Below are 14,599 nucleotides of genomic sequence, written 5' to 3'. Positions count from 1 at the left end.
GATTTTTAAGGACGTGCCGATATGAGTACTCCAGTAAGCATAAGAGAACGTCGACCCTCCCTCATAACCAGAAAACATTAAGCGGAACCTGCTGAGGGTGAGGCGAGAGGCGAAGCTCCGGATACCTGTATCGTGATAACAAAGAGTTTCGCATGTATATATTGAGGAGGAGAAAATTGGGCGTGTCCAAATTTCGGGTCCAAGTATCTCGACTCATCAAGAATTTTAGTGAGAGAGAGAGCTGGTTGTTCTTGAATTTTGACATCTGCTTACATGGCACTCTCACAGCCTCAATCCTCCCTTTCTTTTGGACCGGACGCCACTCGCCAGAAACGATGGCTCATTGGCATTCCGTATGGGACTGTTCACGCTTCACGAACACGAAACCGGACAGGTATTTTTGCTGGCCCATATCCCAGGTGGGCTAACAAGTCCATAGGCCTGCCAGCTCTGGTCTGGGCCCCGGCGGACACGACCCAGAATGACCTGGTTGGCTAGCCTTGAGACGACGTGCGATTCTTGACCTGTTGGGACAAGAAACAAACGGGAGCAACCGTGAGGGCGACCGCGAGATGGCCCCCACGGCTCCGAAGCCCTCCTCCGCTTCCGTCAACGGCGGCCGCGACAACGTGGCCGCCGGGAACGGCGGGTCGCAGGATGCGACCATGGCTAAGGCTGTGGGCCTCGTCGTCTTCTCCGGCATCGCCGTCAGCATCGTCAAATCCCTCGTCTCCAAATCCGGCCAACCCCAGCGGCCTCCCACCCCCCTCCAGGACTTCTCCAAGGCAATGTCTCCAATCTTCACTCGAAGCCCGTTTCATTAGCTCTCTAGCTTCATTTGTTTAATATGTTTTTCCCCCTCTATTTTTAGCCCATGGTTGAGGAGGGATTTGGAAGTGAGTCGTGTTCGGCTCGGATCATAAAGATTGAGAAAGGGGATACTCTTTGGGATCTGTCCCAAAAGTACGGGGTAGGGTCCTTTTTCTCTTGAAGGAAAGTTTAAACATCATTTTCTACTTTATTTTATATATGGAAGCAAAACTTATGGTGTCTATATGGTGGCTTTTAGGTTTCGATTGATGCGATCAAGGAAGCAAATGGGATTACCGGGAACACCATCTATGCTGGAAAGAAGCTGGTTATCCCTTGAATGCTTGTTTGTATGGTTTTGGTTCCCACTCTTCTTCTTCTTCTTGGGGGTTTTAGGTACATATAACGAGAACTATCCTACTCCTTCCATTTTGTCATTTGATGTTAGGGCTGAAGGGAAGGAGAAGACAGTGTGTAGAGTTTGTATTAGTTCAGAAATTGAGTAATTAAGTATGTTCGTCATTGAGAGGGAGGTGCTTGGATGCTGTGAGCTGAATAGCATGTAACCATTAAGTTTGCAGGACCTGGAGAGATATAACTGTAGCATGTGATCAAGTGTACTGTCGGACATGATGTTTGTAGTGTTTATGATGAGTAGAATAGATAGCATTTACCTTGGTAACAAATCTAGTCGATTCATCATGATTTTGCTTTCTTATTTAGAACCATGCATGATCAATATGAGATGTCATGTGTTAACAATGGTGCAGCCAATGGTTCGGCAACAAACCCGCAGCCTATACAATAGGACCACTTTGGCAATGTGGTCTGTTGGTTTGACCCATACCTTTGAATCTTTTATCTATTTATTAATTGCTTTAGATGCAATTAGAATCAAATGTTTTCCATGGGTGAGAGCTTTGGGGTTACATTTTTGTAAATTAAAGATTTTGATGTGGTGCACATTGATGGCCTGCACTACAGTCTCTTCCCTCTGCTTTTTTGTTATTAGTATCAGATAACTTGATTCTAAAGCTATCAACTTGTAAATATGTGCATATGTTGGTGATGGCACCAAAGCTAAAAGACTGGAAGGTTAATGGTTTTTTTTCTTTTTTTTTTTTGTATTAAGCATCCGCCACCTCTTCTGATTTCTGATGAGCTTCAGAGGAAATGGTAAATTTTTTTCTGCAGCAGTTGGATCTGGCATTTAATGCATTCAAGGAAAAACAAGTAATAGTACTCTAGCAAATATTTACCATGCTTGGAATGCTACAATCATGTGATTTTGTCCTGTAATCCTATGCAAGTTCTAGTATGACTTTGAGAAGCAGGACCACAATTTCAAAACTGAAGTTTGCACTGCTGGTCAGCTTTTTCCTTCAAAATGTTGCATGGTATTCTAATTGCTATATTTTAGACTCTTGCATGGGTTTTCTCAATTCCCAAGTCACCATCTTTATGCCCAACAGATCAAAGACAAATATAGAATGTGTTACAACTTGCATGACCAAGGAATTAGCTATATGATGTGGATATTATGGGTGGTTGTAGATATACATGCTTTTGTGGGTGCGTAGGGTTGGGCTTCTATCTTTATATGGTTGTGCAAGTTGACATTTGATCCGGTCAGATTTCTCATATACTGTTAGCAATCAGGTGCCTCCTTTTTGTTTTAGAAGTCATGTACATAATCTGCTTGAGGTGGCAACATGATATGAGACCTTATTCAAGGGCAACATTTTAAGTGGCAATTGATAATGGTTTTTTTGCAGCAAATGTACACACACAGACACACAAAACAGGGGAAAAAAAAAAAAGAAAGAAATAAAAACCCACCAGCTGAATGCTTTGGTGTTGGTCATGCATAATATCATAGACATGAAATTCGGAGGTTAAGCTCTGTTTTGATTATGTATCTTGGGCTCTTTTTTTCCTTATCCTTTCTTGCTGAAGATCTGGATGCTGGCTATGCTACATTAGTAGAATTCTTGTTTAATTGATCTTCGCCAGCTGAGTGCCTTGGTGTTGATTGCGTATAATATTATAGGCATGGAAATTGGAGTTTAAGCTCTGCTTTGATATCGTCTCCAAGGCTCTTTTTTCCTCCTGTTTTCTTCTGAAGATCTTTATGTTGGTAATGTACATTGCTAAAAGTAAAGGGAGCTTTCTTCTCATCCTGTCTTTCTGAAGGTCTTTTTTTTCTCTCATCTTTTCTTTCTGACATAGGTACAATATCAAAGTTTTAGTCATATAATTGCATCACTACAGACTATAATATCTATAACTAAAAGCTCCTGATAGAAACTGTCTGATATGAATTTTCAATAATATCCTTAACTGACACAGAAGTGAAATGTCTATGCTATTGTAGTATTTTGTTATAGATCATAGCATATTGATTATGTTGTTACAAACTATCCTATGTAAAATGATGTTCCCGTTATGTAGCATGGTTCTTATTTTTAGTTCATAACTTTTTATCATTCAGAAGTATTATTGAAGTTGTACCTTAGAAAGAAAGAAGTCTTTTTTTTTCTAATTTTTTAATTTGTTGTGTCATTAGGGATCACTTAAGTCAAACTAATTATGAATGTTTGCATTAGGTGTTTTTGTTACAACTAGTGTCGTCTTTTCGTTATGATAATGGGTTTGTGCCTAGCTGAAACAACATAATATATAAATTTGAGCTCCTGATGTAGAAGATGATTGTCAAACTATCTTTAAGACAGAGTCAACCATTTTTCATTTTCTTTTTTTTTGTGTGTGTGTGTGTGTGTTGTTTTTGTTGTTGAGAAATGAACACATTCAACTTAGCTATTAATCATGTTTAACACCATGTGGTTCTTAATTCTCTTAGAAATTCTGTTTGTTGGATTCAATTTTCAAAGTTCCCCTTTTTCCTTTTTAAACTTACATGATCTCTAAAATAATCTGACTTTGTACTACTGTTATGTGAATCCAAGGTCCTGATTCAGGTTCAGGGATCTGCAGCTAACAGAAAGCTGTCCTCTGTCTCTGTTTCTGTATGTGTGTGTGCATACACTTGAAGTCCATAGAAAGATGGAGCTGTCATGCTATTGGAATTTAATTAGTAGGGACAAAAATTCTGCTCCATGGGAATAATGTTATTCTCCTCATTGCAAATAATTTAAAGCAATCCAATGAAAGAGTTTCATTCTGTTTTCTCCTGCCTGTGTTGCGCATAGATGCTATATAGGTGACATGAGTGGCAGTGATGCCACGATATATTATTATCCAAGTATGCTTAAGGTTTCAAGGAATGGTTTTTGTGTATTTCTGCTTTTACTTCTGGAATTTCAGTGCATCATAATGGAGTGAGGCATATGTTATCTGGTTGTCCTGGGCCTGCTTGTGATTACAAACTTGCAGCTGTTAATTTACCTGCATCACTACTCTTATTTACCACTGATTTTGCTGCCTCGGAATAATTCATTTACAGTTGTTCTAAAATAAGATAAAGCAATGCTGAATTATCAGTGGACATGGTGGCTGTAGAGTAAGGCTTCCAAAGTAGACATCAAGCTGGTGATTATACTCAATAAGTCCAATGTGAAGTCACGGGGCATGCATGGCTGCTCTTTAATTTAATAAAAGTTGACAAGTTGCATCTGAGGATTGGTTGATTCTATTCGATCGAGCTTATAGCAGCTCACGACCACCTGCTTATGCCAAACTTGGGTAAGATTATTTGCAAGATTTATATAGGCTCACAACAAAGGAGATGCACATTGAGACAACACAAAAGGGGTTCTGGTATCCTGTTACATCAAGTACTTGAGAAGTTTCTAACTCACATCTTAGGAGAGATGCTTCCAGTATTTGTGAAAGGTTCATTTGGCCAGCATTCTGAAAAGAAAATTCTGCATCTACATTTATTTGACTTTTCACCCAAAAAGAAAACAAAAGGAAAGAAGAAGAAGAAGAAGGATGGAAGAAAAACCTTTAATAGCTGGTTTATACATGTTCCATTAAATTTCTTTTGATAGCTGGATACATGAATTTGAAGGAGCATTGAAGGGTAGGCATCTCTAACCGACTCTTCTTGTGGTTTTAGCAGAGATACCGAGGGTTCTCCATTAAAAGGCAATACTTTAGCTTTAATTCTGTCCCAATATTGTATCGAAGTCATCTAATTTCCGAACTTTCAACTCTCATAATAACCCTATTAGATTTCTCTTTTTAAAAAATTATATCAATCATGTCCAAGACTTCAAGGACAATAGCATTCTGGTATTGATGGACTCTAAGTAGAAGTTCCAAGTATTTTTGGGCATAATAAGAGAAATATATTTTCTAAAATCTAAATTGATATATAGATCGTAACAAAACCAAAAGTTATTTACAGTAATATAATAATATAATATAAAATAAAATTTAAATAATTTTATGAGTAATATATTAATGTCCACCTTTGACAAAATTGACTCTATATTAGAAATCTTACTGGTAGAGAATTTCGTCATAAATAAATCTATACCAAAAAATGATTCATTAATATTAGTATTCGTAATATTATCAATAAAAAAATTTAAATATTTATTCTAATTATCTCTATTATTATAGAATAAATTATCAAGCATGCTCAATTGTGAATATATATATATATATATATATATATATATATATATATATATATATATATATATATATATATGCACGTGTGTATGTATATGTATTATATATATGTGCACGTGTGTATGTATATGTATGTATGTATATACATACATACATACACATACATATATATATATATATATATATATATATATATATATATATATATACAAATATATGTTAATTGATTTAACAGTCACGTAGGAGAGAAAATTTTTTAATTTTAAAATATTCACGGCTCAAAAATAATATTTGCGTAATATGTAAACCTAATGCATTTTCAAGGAAGGGAATCAACTAAAATATTTATCCTCCGTGCTTTCGTTTTCGAATTTTGGGAAATTTTACGAATCTTGCTTAGCCTAATGCCCCTCGAATCGTTGTGCCCAAGCAAGCGGATATAAATAAATAATTTTATAGAAATTTACAGCGGGGCATATTTTAAGCTGCTTTTACACTGCTCCGCGAGTAACCAACCATAACCCATTTAAGCCACGCCGCCGTCCCGCCGAAGACATGCGTTAGTTGGGATCAGCCGGACCCACGCATCCCACCCACCTTCGTCCGTCTTCCGAAACTCTCCTCCCTTCCACAACCCGCAATCTCTCTCTCTCTCTCTCTCTCTCTGAACAAATCACTCGCGTGATAATAACAAGAAATAAATCATCGCCAGATCAAGATTTCAGATCAGCGGCAGCTCGTCAGAGACTGTGATCATGAATCGACCTCCCACCGCGAAGAAAACAGCCTTTGCTTCCATTCTTTCCTTCTACCCGCCGACGCCGACCCCCCAACCCCCACTCCCTTCCTCCTCCCCCTCTACAAAGAACCCTAATCCCAAGATGCCTTCCCTTAGTACTGGGGTTGGGATCTCCTACCACCACCGACAGCAGGAGGAGGACGAGGATGATGGAGTCCGGCGTTCCCCTCTGCAACGCCTGTGGCGAGCCCGTGGGGTCTTCGTCCAGTGGTGAGGTCTTCGTCGCTTGTCATGGTTGCAACTACCCACTATGCCGGCCCTGTCTCGACGATGAGATCAAAGAGGGGCGTCAGAACTGCCTGAGGTGTGGGGAGCCTTACGTCCACGCCGCTGTGGGTATGTTTCTTGAGTTTGCTTCAGAAATTTCGTCGCTGTGTGATGTTGGGCATTTTATTTTGGCTGAAGCAGTGGATTGATTGTTAGCTCGAGTTTGGTAGATGTTTATGTGTTCTTGTGTTGTTTAGCCCTTTTTTTTTTAAAAAAAAAAGAAAAGCTTTTTTGCGTAGAACTTGTAGAGACTTTGCTCTGGGTTGGATGAATACGTTAGTTGTGGACATTATAACGAACAGATAACAGGCATTTTCCCCATCTTTTAATTATCTCGGCATATGTCATTCTTGATTCCTTCAAGAGTTACGAATCAACCCTTTTTTAGTAGCTTTGCCCGCCTTCATTAATTTTGTTATCAATAAAAAGGACTTTTTTTTTAACCTTTTCAGTTTATAGTTGGTAGAGCAGATTTTGTAGTTCTAACTAGATGATACTCTTGGTGAACAAATTTTTTTGATGATTTTTCTATATGTTGATAATGGTACATGAAATCTTCAGAAAAAGCGGATGTCAATTATGAGGATCAAGGTGCAAGATCGACACTGGCATCTCATCTCGAAGATTACCAGGTGGACTCATCATTAAGCATGCTTTTAACTTTTTTTCTGACAAAGGCATCTTTTTAAAAAAAATAGTTTGGTTTATTTCTTGAGACATCACTATGCCATTCCAACCATCATAATTAATCTGTTAGGAACTTTGACAAAATCTTGCTATACCTTTTAACTTGTACAGGATGAAGGCGGTCATGCCAGAAACTTGAGCAGCCTCTCTATGGTTGAAAGTGGTGGGTATTTTCATCTATGACCATCATGTTGAGTTGTTAGTTAGATTCTTTTGTAATAACTATGGTCCTGATAAAACTTGGCTTCATGTTGTATTATTCAAAGAGACAAATGGGGAATCTGGGAATCCAATATGGAAGAACAGAGTAGAGAGTTGGAAGGAGAAGAAGAAAGAGAAAAAATCTTCAAAGAAGGAGGGAAAAACACAAATTCCAGTGGAACAGCATATAGAAGAGAATGAGTAAGGACACAATGAGCATAAAGAAAATTAAATGAATTGTTTTAAGTAAATCTTTCTTTCTTCGATGAATTAAAAGATTGTTTCTTATTTAAAAAGTTATTTCTTATTCAAAAGCATTGCATTGATCTCCCTAATTTGTGTCTTTCTGCAGATCTTTAGAAGCCTGGCAGCCACTTTCAACTGTAGTTCCAATTTCACGTAATAAACTTACACCTTATAGGGCTGTGATTATAATGAGGCTGATAATTCTTGGGCTCTTCTTCAATTATAGAATAACCAATCCTGTTGACAGTGCTTATGGTCTATGGCTAACGTCAGTCATATGTGAGATTTGGTTTGCATTCTCTTGGGTCTTGGATCAATTTCCTAAGTGGTCGCCTATCAATAGAGAGACATATATTGACAGGCTGTCTGCAAGGTATGCACCTGAAACTGTGGAAAATGTGGAAATCACTTAAATACGGTAATAGGATGACTAGAACAACTATGTCACAGACGATGACTTCCTCTTATTTCAAAAAGCTGCCAAAAGAACTTACTGTTTTTTAGGGTGATTATGATATGGCTGAAATTTTCCAAACATTATTTAAGATTTAGGCTTCAATGTTGAATTTTGTTTCAGCAAACCAAGTAGTCAAACAGTTTAGGCTGGGAACAATCATTCACCATAATTGATATTTTTTTAGCAAAAATTAGAAAATAATGTAAATAATAAAAAATGATATTTACACAATAATGAACACCCCTTTATATGTACATAGAATTCATGTTTTTGTTTTCCATTTCTGCATGTGGTAGGTATAGATCATACCACTTATGCATTGACTGTTGAGGATAAATAATCTTGGCATATTGTGATTATTTTATGTTACTCTAAACAGTTATATTTCGGAATTGTAGTCTGACATGAGAACAGAAAGAGTATATATGAGTGATGATAAATTTTGAATAATATTTTCAAGTACATCCCAAGTCATTAATCATCATCCACCAGCATGCACCCACAATTGTGAAGTGAGTTATAAAGATAGTCCTCATCACCATTCTGTTTTCAAATCCTATGGAGATATAAATAGAAGTGATCCATGATTTGCAATCAGAACTGGTTGCGTACCTGTCATTTTATGGTAAAGGCCAGGGAGTTTAAGCAATCCACGATGGGTTCTGTGTATTCTGATGCTTTATTTAGATGGTACCATAAGATCACACATGTGAGAAAAATCTAGTAGCAATTGACACATAGAGTACATTTACCAATCTGTATTTCTTATTGGTGCTCCAGGCAAAAGAAAGTAGATTTCTAACCAATTAAATTTACCTTAGGGTGCAGATTAACTAAACATCTTAACTAAAATCAAAGAGTTTTCTCAGAAACGACAAATAAAACAGTAAGCTTAGAAAAGACTTTGGGCAAACCTAGCAGCTTATTCAACAATAAGACATTGAAGCAACCAATCTATCTCTAGAAAAATAAGGAATTAATTCATAACGATGGCCTTTACATCTTAGTATTTTTTATTTGCATTATGTTTCCTTCTGAGATTTTAGATTTGCAAGATATAAACTGCTTTTATAAATTTAGATACCATTCCATCAATAACGTGTCTGTAGAGTCCTATGGCATGTGAGTCCGTTCTTATTCTTGCTATAACTGAATTCGTCTGCATGCTTTAGGCTGCCAATTTCTTCTATGTTTTAAGTCATGCTATGGGAAATTTGTTTCTTGTAAAATGTTTGTAAACTATTTTAAAGTACTTATGATTTTGCCTCTTCTAAAATATTGGATGCTGTAGTCATTATCCTATGTCTGGTTTCATATTTCTTATTTTCTTCCTTGTTTTTGCTTGTGGGTGGCTATGCAACATCTTTTTTGGTTCTCTGTTGGTTATGCTTAAACATTTTAATCTTTGTATTCATAATTTTTTAGTTCATTATTGAAATATATTATTTGGTAGCTGGATGTGAAACAGAACTCTAGAAACACTGGTTGTCTAAATGCAATAATTTTGACTTAATTATCTACTTTCAGATATGAAAATAATGGTGAAGACTATGGGCTTTCTGCTGTGGACTTCTTTGTTAGTACAGTGGATCCATTAAAAGAACCGCCACTGATTACTGCAAACACTGTGCTTTCAATTCTTGCTGTGGACTATCCTGTTGAGAAGGTCTCTTGCTATGTATCTGATGATGGTTCTGCTATGCTAACCTTTGAGACTCTTGTGGAAACAGCAGAGTTTGCAAGAAAGTGGGTCCCGTTTTGTAAAAAGTATTCAATTGAACCACGGGCACCTGAGTTCTACTTTTCACAGAAAATTGACTACTTGAAGGACAAAGTACAGCCATCTTTTGTCAAGGAGCGTAGAGCTATGAAAGTGAGTGGTTGAGGGGAAGCTAAACTTTGTCTGGAATTTCTGAATTAATCTCTTTTGCTTTATCAATTGTTACTTTGTTTTCTCATAGTTAGGCTATTCAGATGTGGTCCTGGAAAGGTTGCGGTAAAACATGTGACAAAATGCAATGTAAAAAATTAAGGTAACAGATTAATAATGGTTTCATTTCATCACAGAGAGATTATGAAGAGTACAAGGTGAGGATAAATGCTTTAGTGTCTAAGGCTCAGAAGACACCAGAAGAAGGATGGGTTATGCAAGACGGAACACCATGGCCAGGGAATAATCCACGTGACCACCCTGGCATGATTCAGGTTCATCACTTTCTTTACTTGTTTCTTATCAGAATGTTAAAATATTCCCTTAATTTCAAATGGAATACCCTGGCAAAAATGGAACACCATTTCAGTTCATGCCAACTACTGACAGGTCTATTTATGAGTTTGTAAGTTCTCCCTTAGGGATCATAGGGAACAGCTGAGCAGGAAATGACTGTTTATATCTAACAATGCATTTTCATCTACTTTTCTTTTGATTTTATTTATGCTGTTTGATTGACAACTTATATTCTCGTTTGATTATTTGGATGCTGATATTTAGGAAGATATTGCTAGCTTTTAGCCACTCACAGCACATGCTGGTCTCTGTCTAGAGCCATAATGTTTATAATCAGGGAAAACAGACTGAAGCTTGCATCCAGGATTTTGTTTTTAATCCAGGGTATTTTGCAGGTTTTTCTTGGACATAGTGGTGTTCCTGACATAGAAGGAAATGTTCTTCCTCGGCTTGTCTATGTTTCAAGAGAGAAGAGACCTGGATACCAGCATCATAAAAAAGCTGGTGCCATGAATGCGCTGGTATATATTGTTATTGTTGAAATGTAAAACTGTTTATAGTTTTTTTTTTTTTATTTCTATCCTCATAATTGTAACTTACTAAACATTAAATCATACAGGTTCGGGTATCAGCAATCTTGACAAATGCTCCATACATTCTTAACCTTGATTGTGATCACTATGTCAATAACAGCAAAGCAGTTCGTGAGGCAATGTGTTTCATGATGGACCCACAAGTTGGAAGGGATGTCTGTTATGTTCAGTTTCCTCAGAGGTTTGATGGTATTGATCGCAGTGATCGATATGCCAATCGGAACATTGTCTTCTTTGATGTAAGTTCAAGAAATTAAATCCCTATGCGATACATTTTCATATCCTATTTTTATTACTGAGGGCACATCTACCATATGCAGATTAACATGAAAGGGCTTGATGGCATCCAAGGACCAGTTTATGTGGGAACTGGTTGTGTTTTCAACAGGCAGGCACTGTATGGCTATGGACCACCATCCTTACCAGCCCTTCCAAAGTCATCATGTTGTTCATGGTGCTGCTGCTGCCGCTCTAAGAAAGCTCCCAAAGATCAAACTGAAGTTTATCGAGACTCTAGAAGGGAGGATCTCAATGCTGCCATATTTAATCTAAGAGAAATTGACAGTGAGTATACTTCAGATAGTCACATTTTCAAAATTTGAATTGCTTGCATTGTTTATTATTAATCTTGGGTTACTTGATGCAGATTATGATGAATATGAGAGGTCTTTATTGATCTCCCAAATGAGCTTTGAGAAGACTTTTGGGCTGTCTTCAGTGTTCATCGAATCAACTTTAATGGAGAATGGGGGAGTGGCTGAGTCTGCAAATCCATCAACACTGATCAAAGAAGCAATTCATGTCATTAGCTGTGGATATGAGGAGAAAACTGAATGGGGAAAGGAGGTGAGCACTGTAGTGTCTTTCATACTGGTTACATACTTACATGTGTAATTGAGGAAATTTGTCTTGTTTTTGTTTGGCTTATTTTCAATTATATTCACTTTTTGTTTGGCTTGCTTCAAAAGTTATATTGACTGTTAGATTAAAGGAATTTTTGAAGGCTTAGAATTTAGTCTTTGATATTTTTGTACAGCATCATGAACAAGTAAGGAGACAGTGGTTCAGCATATTCAGGATCTTGAGTTTAGTTCTAGGATTTGTAAAGGTTCATTATTTGCTTTGGTGGGACATCAAACTGGTCTTTTGCTTGACATTTACTATAGGTTTAGATTTGCAAAATTGAAGTTTCAGAATAAACCCGTCTCAACATTCATGTTTCCAAATTTTAGGGTGTGCATCTTATTCTTCTTCTTTTTTTTTTTTTGGTTTTCTTAGAACTCGATCATATTAAAATGCTGGAGTGAGCTATCAATTGAAGAATTTCATTTGCCATTAAAAAAGGCAACGTTGGACATCTGAGGAATTGGCATCTATAGCTTTCAATCTCAGATTGGACCTGTGCAATGGGCGACCTTTCCATTTTTGTCGGTTCTTTCTCTTTTCTTTTTAGTCATTTTTGGTACTGAGTTACAAAGTGGTGGTCCTCTGTATAAAGGGCAATGTCCTTTTGGAGGAGGAAAAAAAATGCAGTTTATATCTGTAAATCTGACAAGAAACTTGGCTATGTTGACCGAGCTCAATATGTGGGAATGACCAACAATTTCCAAATCTAGATTCTGATTTCTGACATTCATTGAACAATCTGTTGAGGCAACTTTGCTTGTCAAGTTACTTGGTTAAACCTTGAAGCATACATCTACTTTTTTTGTAGCAAAATATCATAAATTTTCATATGAACCCATTGATATTTTCATTCAAATTCAGTAGTATTTGTTTATCAGATCTTTTAATTTCAAGTTTTTTTTTTTTTTTGTGATTATTCCCAAGAAGTAATTTCCCAAGATTTTGATATATAGCTTTATACTGATATGACCAAGCATCTCAAAGTAGCATGGCTATATATCGCCAGGACAACTAATTATCTTTCCAATTTGATTTATAAAGTCTATTATTAATTAAATTTACATCTGGTTGTGTGCTCTATGACTTTGATAAATACTACCTTCGTTCATGGTGCTGCCATGGTTAAGGTTCATTGCCAGACTATTTGCTGTTGAGATGTTGTTTATTTATGTCAGAATATAAGCTACTCCCTTGATATCTGACATGTGACAGTCTTGTCCTGCTTTTCTTCAGATTGCTTGGATATATGGATCTGTTACAGAAGATATCTTGTCAGGATTTAAGATGCATTGCCGTGGATGGAGATCAATCTACTGCATGCCATTGAGACCTGCTTTCAAAGGATCCGCACCCATCAATCTCTCTGATCGTCTTCACCAGGTTCTTCGGTGGGCTCTTGGTTCTGTTGAGATCTTCCTTAGCCGACACTGCCCGCTTTGGTATGGATATGGGGGTGGCCGTCTCAAATGGCTTCAAAGATTGGCTTATATAAATACCATTGTCTATCCGTTCACAGCCCTCCCTCTCATTGCTTACTGCTCTTTACCTGCCATTTGTTTGCTTACTGGGAAGTTTATCATTCCAACGGTAATGAGCTGTCCTTTCCTGTTCTATACTTCTATTATTGTTCTGACAGACACTTAACACTTGACAATAAAATGATGCCAGATTTATTGAGTTGCTGATAGTGTTTCTTTTTTCCTTTGTTGATTATTGTAGCTTTCCAACATTGCAAGTGTCTGGTTCCTTGGGCTCTTCATCTCCATCATTTTGACAAGCGTTCTGGAGCTTCGGTGGAGTGGTGTGGGCATCGAAGACTGGTGGCGTAACGAACAGTTCTGGGTGATTGGAGGGGTCTCTGCACATCTGTTCGCCGTCTTTCAGGGATTTCTAAAGATGCTGGCAGGCCTCGACACCAATTTCACTGTAACAGCAAAAGCTTCAGATGATGCTGAGTTTGGCGAGCTCTACGTGTTCAAGTGGACGACACTCTTAATTCCTCCAACGACCCTTCTCATTCTGAATCTTGTGGGTGTCGTTGCAGGATTTTCAGATGCCTTGAACAGTGGATATGAATCCTGGGGCCTCTTTTTGGGAAAGTATTCTTTGCTTTATGGGTGATACTGCATCTTTATCCATTCCTCAAGGGTCTCATGGGGAGGCAGAACCGCACTCCGACCATCGTTGTGCTGTGGTCAGTGCTACTGGCATCAGTTTTCTCCCTTCTCTGGGTGAAGATTGATCCATTCCTGAGCAGCTCAGATGGCTCCACATCCGAAAGCTGCATTTCCATCGATTGTTGAGCTTGTCAAGGTGGAAATGAAATTTGATGTGTTTATTGTGTCAGGGGAGCTCTCGGTATGGGTTCCAATAAAAAAAATTTTGTGCAATTAGCAGGAAAAAAAAAAAGACTGATTGGTGTGTGGAGATCAACTTTATACAGTGCAATAGTTCTGGAGAGTTTGTGAGAAACCTTCACTTAAACTGTATGTTATGCACTTTTTTTAATTTTCATGATATATAAATGCCAGTGCAAAGGTATTAAGCTTCTGTAGATAACACCCGTATTATCTAAAGTCTGGGATGTATGTTTCTCTTCTCGTGGATCGAACATCCTTTATTGGATGAACTATCACCTCGTTTGTGAAATTAGGTATGACGCATATTTGTTCGCATTATTCCAGATTAAGTCAATGCCAAGATCTGCTTGTTTAGATATCGAGATCCACTTCGTATTCTAGAAATCTATTTGCATGTGGTTGTTGCATAGATTGGAGTGGAGCCAACTTTCGCCAGATGCAAAATGG

General features: G+C 37.5%; 2 protein-coding genes across 2 annotated transcripts; both read left to right on the top strand.

Annotated features, from left to right (window-relative positions):
* Positions 1–507: 507 nt before the first annotated feature.
* Positions 508–1,496, top strand: LOC105047490 (uncharacterized). Its single transcript, XM_010926428.3, has 3 exons — positions 508–785; positions 872–970; positions 1,070–1,496. The coding sequence occupies exons 1-3, from the start codon at positions 573–575 to the stop codon at positions 1,148–1,150; spliced, it is 393 nt and encodes a 130-aa protein (XP_010924730.1). The 5' UTR covers positions 508–572; the 3' UTR covers positions 1,151–1,496.
* Positions 1,497–6,057: 4,561 nt separating this feature from the next.
* On the top strand, positions 6,058–14,351 carry LOC105047491 (cellulose synthase A catalytic subunit 4 [UDP-forming]). Its single transcript, XM_010926429.4, is given in 14 exon segments — positions 6,058–6,544; positions 7,037–7,107; positions 7,274–7,325; positions 7,429–7,564; positions 7,716–7,982; positions 9,594–9,939; positions 10,134–10,271; positions 10,689–10,814; positions 10,913–11,125; positions 11,207–11,450; positions 11,533–11,732; positions 13,026–13,379; positions 13,512–13,872; positions 13,875–14,351. Coding segments are annotated over 14 exon segments (2,919 nt in total). The 5' UTR covers positions 6,058–6,354; the 3' UTR covers positions 14,096–14,351.
* Positions 14,352–14,599: the final 248 nt, after the last annotated feature.

Source organism: Elaeis guineensis, chromosome 6 (genome assembly GCF_000442705.2).
Source record: "Elaeis guineensis isolate ETL-2024a chromosome 6, EG11, whole genome shotgun sequence".
In the NCBI taxonomy this organism is placed as follows: Eukaryota; Viridiplantae; Streptophyta; class Magnoliopsida; order Arecales; family Arecaceae; genus Elaeis; species Elaeis guineensis.
Note: the sequence above shows the minus strand (reverse complement) of the source record. Positions and strands in the feature narration are given on the sequence as shown.

Coding starts and splice junctions, on each gene's coding strand:
- LOC105047490 (XM_010926428.3), top strand. CDS start 573: ATGGCCCCCACGGCTCCGAAGCCCTCCTCCGCTTCCGTCAACGGCGGC. Junction 786..871: donor CCCTCCAGGACTTCTCCAAG/GCAATGTCTCCA, acceptor CTCTATTTTTAG/CCCATGGTTGAGGAGGGATT. Junction 971..1,069: donor ATCTGTCCCAAAAGTACGGG/GTAGGGTCCTTT, acceptor GGTGGCTTTTAG/GTTTCGATTGATGCGATCAA.